Here is an 11537-nt window from a genome sequence, read left to right on the forward strand (position 1 = left end):
AACTTGCTGTCTTGCATACATTCCTGGGCTTTAGGGCAGAGATTTGTTTATAGGGAAATCAAACTTGAGAATACAGGACTCACATGTCACAAAGAAGGACAATATATAATAAGATACTAGTGTTCTGTCAGATAACTTAGACATCAGTGACAGATCATCTTTTGGTCTTTTTGTTTTTTGGGGTTTTTTTTGTGTAACATTTGACATTCCTTTTTCATGTAAGTATAAACTTTTAAAGATGAACGTAGATATTTATAAATTAGAGGAAATACACGAGGATTATTTCCAGCAGCAATATCTGTGACTCAGAAACCAACACAAGTGTACTTTTCACATATTTTATTAGCAATGAATACACACATAAAATACATGATTTCACTTGGAAACTTGTTTCCATCCATTTAAGGAAAAGACTGCTTCCCTCTGTCCTTACTATAGAGCAGATTTTAGATCTACATATTAAAATGTAAGAAATTTGCACAGGCTAACAAAATCAGATATTCTTTCCTCCATGCTCATGTTAATTGCTATCAATTTAGTGGCAAATAATTATGTGAATGGAGGAGAAAATGGATGTCAGATTTTCTAGATATGTAAACTACAGACTTCACATTTTTATGCTGTGAACCCACCAAAAATATTACTTCACTTGAAAAATACATTGTACCTGATTTCTTCACTGCCTTGCACCTTTGTATAGTCATTTATAGCAGTGAAAAGTGAGTACAATGTGGTTGTAAAAATCAGAATAGTACAGTGTGATTGGGTGGACTTGGCCCAGAGGCCCCCTGCTGGAGGCCTCAGGGTCCTGTCACACCCATCCCAGGAAAGGAGCAGTGGAAGAGGTCCTCCAAGTGGGCTAGAGTGGCTGCAGAGGGAAGCAGCCAATCAGAGAGGCTGCAGGGAGCAGCTAATGAGGGCCATATAAAAAGGAGCTTCAGTGCCAGAGAAAGGCAGTTCCTTGCTGTAGCCAGAGGAGTTCAAATGGTGCTCCGAGCTGGCTAAAGGGAACTGCAGTATCACAGACAGCTCACTGATGGTAGGGACCAGGGGAGCAAGGAATAACTCCTGGCTGGCTGCTGGGTCTGAACTTAGAAGACCCCTGAGCTAAGGCATCGGTAAAGGCTGGGGCTGCAGGGAAGTGGCCCAGGGAACTGAAAGCAGTTAATTAAAAGGACCGAGTGGTGTGTGGCTGGGAACTGGAGTAGTGGGTGGGCCTGGATCCCCCCCTTAGGCCACTAGGTGAAGTGGCTTACAACTGGACAGCAATAAGCCCCCAGAAGGAGATCTGAAAAGCTAAGAGGCCCAGCAGGAGAGTTGGAGCCAGAACAGATCAAGAGGGTGAAACCATTGCCTCCAGGGAGGAAGCCCTGGGGGTACGGCCCAATATCAGGGCTGGGACTATTTAAAAAAAAACTGTGGACAAAGACCAGACCAGACCAGAAGGGGTGCCATGCCACTATATAGGGTTTGACACCCTTTTTACAGAGGTATAAATGACTGCACAAGAGGTAACAGTGAAGAATCAGGACAATTGAATCTCCTAAAAACACTTAAAACATAAATATTACAGTTTGAGATAAAATGTTATATTGTTAATAATCACTGTTAGTAATCACACTTGAGGCACTTAGGGAAGAAAAGTTGTTCTCGGGTCACATAAATGTCATTAGAGGTAATAAAGTTCTCTTAAATACTGCTTTGTGCTCCTTTGGAGTGAACAAAGTGGAATATAAGACATAAGGACATAATTAAAAAGGAATTTCATGTAAACAAAGCATACATACTGTAGAAAAGCAAGACAAATAGCGCTATACATTATAAACCCTTACCTTGAATTATAGAATAAAGTAGTGCTAGACCCAAAGCAAGTATTAGCATATCTGATAGAAAAATGTGTGCTTAAAAGGATTTTGCACACTTTGTGCATGTCAGTTTGCATTATTGCATTAAGTTCAAGACATTTTCCAGATTTATTTCCATCTGTCATGATGTAACAAAATACAGTACTAGTAAGGCAAATATTAATATAGGAATAGAAATAACAAGCTCAGATATCCATTACCAAGTGATCTTTAGGGCACAAGCCTGAAACCAAAGTTACAGTGTCCACTCCAATTTCTCCAGTTTTGCCCTTCCCACGTTCTGATTCAAAAATGATCTGACATAAGAAAGGAAAAGCATTAATTATGAGGAGGTAGCAAATGTGAAGATTTAACCACTGTTAAAGAGGAAACAAAGTTATTTAACTAGATTGAGATGCTGTATCAACTGAAAGTTGTATTCTTATCACTATCCAGGAAGATTTATCTACTTAAATCCTTGATCTTTTTATAACTCTTATAATATCTGAACTAGACCTAGATTGATTGTCCTCTATGCTAATCTACAATAATAAATTGATTCTCATAATGGAATTTACTATTGTTATAGTACAAACAAAATGCTGTCTCTCTCAAAAAACTAAGAATACATTATAATAAAGTAACAAATATATATGTTGCTGATATGTGATGTTTGTGTATATTCCTTTCTTTGGGGACATTACAATTGTCAGTTTTCCCTCTATTTGTATGTTTGGTTATTGAGTGCAATATTTATTTTAGATATTTCTTTGTGCTTATCTACACGGTATTTAGGCCCAGATCCTCAAAATATATTTAGGCTCCTAGCTTCTACTGAAATAGTTCCATTGAAATCAATTGAAGTTAAAAGCCTAAATATCATTCAGGATCTGGGTCTTAGTATTTTAGGGCCTGACAGTGCACAAGGGCCTTAAAGTGGCCACGGATGAAATGTATGTCCTCATTAAAGCCCTTTACACTTCCAAAGCTGTGTAAAGGGACTTTGACCTAAATGAGAATCTGACCATGAAGTGTCAAGAGAAAACCTTAATTATACCCGTTGCAATTCTTGGAGCAGGTTCTGGCCCCTGCTTGGCTTAACTGGCTACCTGTGGATTCTCCTTATTTTTTTCTTTTCTTTTTTTAAATAAGGGAATCCCAAGGTGGTGGGGGCTGGCAAAATAGTTTTACACCATCCATCTCCTGTCCATATTGGGACTGGCATGTATTCTGGTGATCCACAGCTGCCAGAATAACACCTTGGAGATATGGGGTTTGGGCTGCTCTAACTAATTCCCAGGACCATCCCGTTGCCTCACCAGCTCCAGGAACTAGAAGTTGCAAAGGAGGGATAAACTGACCTTTAAAGTCACATCCCCTCCAGTCTGGCACAGAACACCGCTTATATGGACAGAGAATCTGGCCCCTAGTATGTTTGTGTCATATGGAGGAAGCAAGTCTGTGTGTATGCAATATCAGGAGTGGAGGTACCACCACATGTATCATGAACTTAACTAAAGGAGATAAAACTAGTAAGCATGTCAACACACACTGGATACAGGCTCTGGACAAACACTGAGGATTGCTACTGCGTTAGATAGCTTTCCCCTCCCCCCTTCCCTGATTAAAGGGCATTCATGCAAACACCCAAAACCCAGGGTATCTGATGATGAGGATCATTCTGCACACACGATCAAATTATCAGGAAATGTTGCAAGCAGGACCCTTCACCACCTATGCCATAGTTCAATCTTTAAAAGCAGTTGTGGTGGAGGTAACAAATCATAATCTCTCAGTGCACATATTTATACCTTTTTTTGCACTGAGACATAAATCAGAGGCCACAACTAGTTGTGATCATTAAAGATCTGATGGAACTTTCACAAAAGGATAAGGTTCTTATTCTTAATATCCTGAGCAACTCAGGTAATTAAATTCTCTCTAGTTAAATTGCACATGAAAACAAAGTTTCAAGAGAATATTATTCCTTTCTTTTGTCTCCTAGAAATTATTTGGTAGTGTTGCTAGCATAAAATGGCTCCCATTTTCTAACTTGGGGATGGCTTTTATAGTTGGTAATTGGTATACCTACAAAACGGTCTATAGGATGCTTAAAAATCAGTGAGGATGAAATGTAAGCTATTGTGTTAGTTATTGTAATTGGTTTCTGTCTTTACTTACATTCTTAGTAGTCTCTGCTCCCTGAAGCATTTCTATTTTTCCAGTCCTCCACCTTTCATCTTTTCCTCTGCTCTGCTCCCAGGCAGGAGCACTTATGTGGCTGCCCAGGAATACTCTGAGTTTCCCCACCCTGTCTCCAGCAAGGCGATAACTGAAAATCAAACAGTAGCTCCTCTTCGGCTTGAGGTCAGTCAGAAGAAGTTTCAGACGGCCAACGTTCTTTTTGTGCCCCACAAAGGCTGGAACTGCCATATAATATCCATCACCTTGTGAGGGGAAGAAACAGACATCTTTATACGTTCTGTTGCGTTTTGTGAAATATTTTTCTTAGTAAATTGAATAACAGTTTGCCAAGACAATAATAAGTGCAAGTTTCATCACTTAAATAACTAAAATCTAGCCTACAAAAAACAGCATAAAATATACTAAGTAGGGAACAATCCTGCACTGCTAGAAGGATGGATTAGATAGCCTAATCTTTTGTCTATACGTACGCCAATTCTTTGAACAAACTTGCATTTTGTTTTCTTATATGTTTCAAGGGAAATAAAGACTCAGCACAGCAGTTAATCTCGCTCTGTTTTGTAAACAGTCTGAAACATCCAAAATTTGTTTTGAGTGACACTACATATTCTCTTTCTTAACATTATTGATTATATTTATTATGGTAATACCTAGAATCAAACAACATTGGAATTTGATTGTGCTAACCACTGTATAGACAGAGTAATTAACAGTCCCTGTCCCAAAATGCTTACAATCTAAATAGATGAGACTGACAAAAAATAGGGAAAAGGGATCGAACACAGGAGCAAAGCAAATAGAGTGATTGATTGGGAGCAAACATCATATTAATTCCATTGTTTTGGGATGAGGTGTTCCTGCGAGGGAATTTGTAGATGGAAAGGCACAAGAAGGGAGAAGGGTGAGGGGGAAAGAGGAAGGGAAGGAAGGAAGGAAGAGGATATGAAGGCCAAGTGGAGAGAGGCTGAGGTGAAGAGACTGTGAGGGGGAGCACAGGAGATAGCTGGACCAAATGGCCAATCAGTCCAAGGAAGAGAATGTCCAGAGGGAAAATTGTGGTGTGTGACAGGGAATTAAACCCCCGAGATGGCTTGGGTCAGCTGACATGGGCTCACGAGGCTTGGGCTGAAAGGCTGTAAAACTTCCATGTAGACATTTGGGCTCTGGCTGGAGCCTGAGCTCAGGGACCGGTGAGAGGGGAGGGTCCCAGAGCCTGGGTTCTAGCCTGAGCCCAAACAGCTACGTAGCAATTTTACAGCCCCCAGCCTGGGTGCCCAAGTCATCTGACTCAAGTCAGTCGTGGCTGTGGCATGGGTCTTTTATTTCAGAGTAGACATAGCCAAAGTGGCATGCCCTGCGCCTTTAAGAGCCAAGAGGCCCTGGGGCTAGCCAGCCATGCACAATTAGCCTTATCCTGAGTTGGGTGTAGGGCTTAAAAAGGGAGGAAGCCGAGCAGGCAGGGACTGGCTGTGGAAGTGAACAGTTGAGCTTGGTTGTGGCTGAAGAGCCAAGCCACAGGACAGGAGCTAATTCCTGTGGTGGGCCCAGAACAAGGGAACAGGATCCAGGGAGGCATTCCTGGGCCCAGTGTTCAGAAGGAACAGGGAGCTGAGGAGGAGCCCAAAAGGGATGAGAGGCTCAAGCCTAGAGAGCGGTGAAAGATGTTGGGTTATGTTTAATCTTGTCTGGAGTTTTGGAGTTCTACGGAGGGGCCGTGGGACAAGCCCTGGGACCTACTGCTCTGCAAAAGGAGAGTGAAATTCTGTTTGATTTGGAAGGGCTTTGCTGTCAGACCAGGGAAGCCAGGCAAAGGGACTTTGAAGAGGCCAGTTGAGAGAAGCCAGCCTGGGGCCTATCCAGTTACAGCTGCACTTGCATACCCTAGAAGGGGACTGACCTGACCGGAGGGCTGGTCACAGAAGCCCCAGACAGAGACAGGCCATTGTGAGAGAGAAGAGGCGACCAACAGGCAGAGCCACCAAGGGGAAAGCCCAGCAACACCATAATCTAGCCATATGCACTGGCAAGCAAGACCTTTCTGTGTCCGTGGGGTTTGCTCTGGGGCAGGACCCTATAACATGGAGCAATAGGACAGCAACAGTGTGAGCTGGTCCCTGTTGCGATACCTTCTGCAATATTTTTTGTATCTTAACAAGAATATATCTAATCACTTTAGGTAATGTCTTCAGCCATGCTTTTTGTTATCTGAATACAAGAACAGTAATCACATGTAGCACTCACAGAATGTTTTGTGATGTTTTACCAAGGTCTGGAATAATATTTGTTATACGTTATATGGTTTTGAATAGTACCTTACCATCATCTCTCTGTCAGGAGTGGAATACCTGTACTCTTGGCTATCTTAACTTGTAGTGTTTGGCAATTCTGAACTTTTACCACAGTCACTTGTCTTCAATATACATGACTATAAACTTGAAATTAAGGGGAGATGTGTGGTTAAGTTCCTAGCTGTCTGTCGAAAGTCTCAACTGACATCTCTAATACCTTGTCTCTCTTACTACTTTATTTAAAGTCAGTTGTGCTGAAATAGGTTGTGGAGCATCCATTGCCCCCAAAATAGATTAAAACAACTTCCCACCCATCCAAAAAACCCTCTTCTATTTTTTTAAAATATTTTTTACCTTTCCCTCCTCCCCCCAAACCTAAAACACTGATTGGAATTCCAACACCTGATTACAGCCAGTTTCTTATTTTTGGATTAGAAACTCATAGGCGTCAACTCCATGGGTGCTCCGGGGCTGGAGCACCAATGGGGAAAAAATAGTGGGTGCTCAGCATCTACCAGCCACCTGCCGATCAGCTGTTTGGTTGGCCCCGCTGAGCAGCTCCTCTCCTTTTCCCCCCGTGCCCCCTGCCCACCGCCAGTCAGCTCTTCAGCAGTGGGCGGGAGGCACAGGAGCAGGGTGTGCTGAGGTGAAGGAGCGGGGTCAGAAAGGGGCGGGTACTTAGGGGAGGGGTGAAGTGGGGGCAAGAAGAGGCAGTGCAAAGGTGGGGCCTTGGAGGAAGAGACAGAATGGGGGCGAGGACTTGGGGCAGAGCAGGAATGGAGCACCCCTGAGGAAAGCTGAAAGTTGGTGCATGTGTAGAAACTATAAATTTATCTTAGCAACAATATATATTTTAAATACCATTATCTCGATCAGCAGGATTCCAGTCAAAGTCATCGTCAGTATCTTGTTTCCAGTTACAAATCCCTTGACTGAAGCTGCAATCAACTGAAAAAACTGAAAAACATCATTTGAGGAAAAAGAGAAAAAAGGCAATCCCCTATATTATGATGTGACTCTGTTATGAAGTTATGTTTGAACAGTTAATAATAAAATTATCCCAAATCTGCATTCAAATAGCATTGACCTAGATTAAACCCGATAAAGGTATAGCATTGAGATCAATGAAGCAATTCCTACCTTAACTCTTAATATCATCTGCGGTGTTTAGTTACTGCAAGAGTCTCCCACCAGCACATGATTTCATGCTGTTTTTTGTTCACAGGTGGCCTGCTGGTTTCCTAGTGCAGTTTAAAGTGTTAGTTTTGAGCTGGAAAGCCTTGAATGACCTGGGACCTGCCATTTTGAGAAACTACCTCTCTCGTTATAGGATACTGCTGCAGTTTTGATCAGCTCCTTCCATTTAAAAGAGAGCCATGACATCCTCTGTGAGGGGCCCTTGAGTTTGTAACTCATTCCCCATGCACCACTTGGTTTGAAACAGCATTAATCTATTGACTTTTAGGGCCTACCAAAACGACCATATTGTTTGTCACAACACAGACTTTCTAATTCTGTTTTTGTAATTTGTACAAATTAGAAGAAATGAAATAAAAACTGCACTGTCCAGTGCAGTAAACAAGCACAATGGGCCAGATTCAGAATGGTGTATCAGCCATTCCTCTGAGTGTACTAGCTTTTGTGGCTTTAAACCAAACCATTCCAATACTTTTAATGTACTTTATTATGGGGCTGAGAGAGAGGATTCAGAAGACATTATCTCTGGTGCCTATCATTACTGTAAATGCCCGTTTTCACAGGATTACAGCTTTCTGGAAAAAAAATATTATTCTTTGGGCTGAAATGTCTCACGCTTGTTCTCAGACAAAAAGTACGGTGGGTTTTTGTTTGTTATTTTTAAGATTTGGTAAAATGTCACTGGGTCATTTTTTACTCAAATCCTACCCTTGAAAGACACTCAAACTTCAGCTAGCCCCAAATTCTCATCCCACTGCCCAGCCTAAGTAACTGTGTTGAGTGCTCAATAGCTCCACAGGAGACCTTTCCCCCAGCTACACAGCATGGCCTGTGGCAGCACTGAGTATGTAGTTGCCCCCCTGCAAGCCCTCTAGCCCACCACATGGGTTTGGGCTTTCTCCACACCTCTCAGCTTCAGGCCCTTAAATATCTTCAACTTCCTGACGTTCCCAGTGTGCCCCACATCATGTTTGTAATTGATAGTTGGTTTCACTTTCCTCAGGAGTGCTGAACAGGTGAAAATCAGGTGGTCAAATCACACATGATCAGTTTACTACATGTACAGAGTGGGTCCTGTTGACCCTTGGTCCCTCCCATCTTTTTCTATGTTCTGCCTACTGCAAAGTTGCAGTGCCATGCATTATAAGTCCCAGCAACTACTGGTGTTCTTTGCAGCCACAAGCTTGGTTTGAAACAGGAGAGGTAGGGTTAAAAAGGGTGCCATGAAAACACACACTGCAAAAGAAAATCAATATTGTAGCAAAGAATAATCATTTACCTTCCTGCTCTGGTTTTGATACTGGAACTTTTCTCTGTGCCAGGACAGAACCAAAGGCAGCTGCTTCTTTAACCTTAGGAACTAATAAAAAAAAACTTGTCAGTGCCAAATAATTTACAGGGAGCAGAGAATTAAACTGTTTCAGCATATCAGTTACCATCATATAGGTTTCATGATATAATATGTTTACCAGCAACACTACCAAACCCATACACCTAGGCACCAGTTATATACCAACTTTAAACTTTAAAAAAAAAACAACAAACTTTTAATGTTGACCAAGCTATCAAATGAAATGCATTTAAACTGCAAACGACCACCACCTTATATTTTACCCTGGAGCTGAAAGAGCAACAGAGTCAAGTATCCATGAACATTTTTTTGACGTAATGATCAGACCCCTCTTGCCGCAATGTTTAGCCCCGTGATTAAAGCACATAAGCTGTGGGATACAGCAAAGTCAATGACATCATGATTTGGCAGCAAACTGAAAACAGTAGCCATAGAAAACTCAAGATGTTAAAAATTTCACAAAAGCCATAAAACATTGTAGGCTCAGTTGTGCTTTGAATGTGCAGCACTGCATTAGGGTCAGTGGCAAGTGCACTGCCAGAGTAGGAGCGCTAGGAGGCATTGTATCTACAGAGACACCACCTGTTAGAAGATACAGTGCATGCTCCCCTCCAAACCTGGCTGGCTCCGCTGGCTAGTGCAGAGGGAAGGGAGGGCCATACCCCTGCCTTCTTTGTGATGTCTGGAATCAATGAGCAGGTTTACTGCAGCATTGGAGATAGGCATGTGTTCTCTGTTATCCATATCAGTGTTGTTCCATACACTGTCCAACAGGGGGTGCTCAAACAAGTCACGGTGCTTTCCTCAGCATCAGCCCAAGAGATGGAGCCAAATTCCCTTCAACCTGCATGATCTACACCGCTCTGGGGAACTGGAAAATAGATTGTTTTCAACTGATTGTCAGCCTGATGTACCATAAGTATTTTTGACAATTTGAGATACAGTCTGTTGTTGTTTTGCACTATTTTAAGTGATTATTAGAAAAGGAACAGTGCTATTGTAGAAGACAGGTGGCATGGAGCTCTCTACATAGAAACAGTACAACTACTCACAAATGGCATGATAGAGAATTCAGCTTCCAGTAATGGAGGATATAATAATGCATAGATGATAACATTAAGAGCTTGAATGTACAACTTTAAGTGGAAAAAACCTTGAATTATTGCTTATTAACAGTGTTGGCTGGACAGTTCTCTAGGCAGGAGTCCACTAGTCATCCACAGAACACATGCAGCGTAGTGAGGAGAATTTCAGGTTTCCTTCACACTGCCAGATAACAGGAGGTACAGAAATTATAAAATCGCTTATCTGTGCCTCAGGATTATATTGTTCACCTACATTGTAATGTTTTAAAAACTATTTCTTTCCCACGCATAAACATGACATATACACCTCTGACCCGATATAACACGAATTCGGATATAACACGATAAAGCAGTGCTCTGGGAGGGCGGGGCTGCGCGCTCCGGCAGATCAAAGCAAGTTCAATATAACGTGGTTTCACCTATAACACGGTAAGATTTTTTGGCTCCCGAGGACAGCGTTATATCAGGGTAGAGGTGTAGTTTAGATCCAAGTATGTACCACTAATCTAGAGCCTGTTTCACCAAAACACTTAAGCATGTACTTGAGTCCCACTGAAATCAAGATAAACCACCTACTTAAATGAATGGAGCCCCTAGTGCCTTAACCATCTTCTGAATCTCTCTCTTACTGCCAAAATGACAAAAAGATTTTCCTGTACCTAAGTCTGCTTGAGGTTTGTGACAGCTGTTACTAAAAGAACCAATCCCACAATCCTGTGCACCCATCAGAAAACACACACACACACACATACAAATAGGCCCTAAAGACAGTTATAGAGGTGTTGAACTGAGCAGAGAAGAGAGACCTTCGAAATGCTATGTGAACTTTGATGGATTGCTAAGTGCTTGTCTTCTCTTGTTGCACTTGCAGCTTTCACCTCACCAAGATCATTGCTTAAATCACTTGGATAATGATCTTACCTCAAGCTAAGACTAATATATATATATTCTGTTTCTTTACTTAGGAACAAGTACATAGAGACTGGGTTTAAGGCCTGCAAAAACATTTTACTGTCATTCCACATATCTGGGCCCACCGTTAGCAAAAGGAGCTGAGACTCTAAGAACGCTTGCCAAACTGAAAAAGCAACTTCAGTATGACCTGCTCTGGGAAGAGAAAAGTGATTTTACTAAAGACAGGAGCTACCAGAATGATTTGTTTATTGAATACAGTACGCCTTCACTTGGGAGACATGCATGCAAGTTTCAGAGTAGCAGCCGTGTTAGTCTGTATCCGCAAAAAGAACAGGAGTACTTGTGGCACCTTAGAGACTAACAAATTTATTAGAGCATAAGCTTTCGTGGACTACAGCCCACTTCTTCGGATGCATATAGAGTGGAATAAATATTGAGGATATATATATACACACATACAGAGAGCATGAACAGGTGGGAGTTGTCTTACCAACTCTGAGAGGCCAATTAAGTAAGAGAAAAAAAAAAAACCTTTTGAAGTGATAATCAAGATAGCCCAGTACAGACAGTTTGATAAGAAGTGTGAGAATACTTACGAGGGGAGATAGATTCAATGTTTGTAATGGCTCAGCCATTCCCAGTCCTTATTCAA

The 11537-nt window shown here is 41.8% G+C and overlaps 1 protein-coding gene across 4 annotated transcripts in view; it reads right to left on the bottom strand.

Annotated features, from left to right (window-relative positions):
- Positions 1-327: 327 nt before the first annotated feature.
- EGFL6 (EGF like domain multiple 6) overlaps positions 328-11537 on the bottom strand; it is a 68269-nt gene continuing 57059 nt past the window's right edge. For all 4 annotated transcript variants that reach the window (XM_034756935.1, XM_034756943.1, XM_034756921.1 and 1 more), the window contains 4 exons: positions 8814-8894; positions 7199-7285; positions 4026-4291; positions 328-2161 (listed from right to left, as the gene is read on the bottom strand). In XM_034756935.1, coding sequence (XP_034612826.1) covers positions 2051-2161; positions 4026-4291; positions 7199-7285; positions 8814-8894 — 545 coding nt within the window. In that variant the 3' untranslated portion in view covers positions 328-2050. The remainder of the gene's footprint in view (positions 2162-4025; positions 4292-7198; positions 7286-8813; positions 8895-11537) is intronic.

The sequence above is a fragment of the Trachemys scripta genome, chromosome 1 (genome assembly GCF_013100865.1).
Source record: "Trachemys scripta elegans isolate TJP31775 chromosome 1, CAS_Tse_1.0, whole genome shotgun sequence".
Classification (NCBI taxonomy): domain Eukaryota; kingdom Metazoa; phylum Chordata; order Testudines; family Emydidae; genus Trachemys; species Trachemys scripta.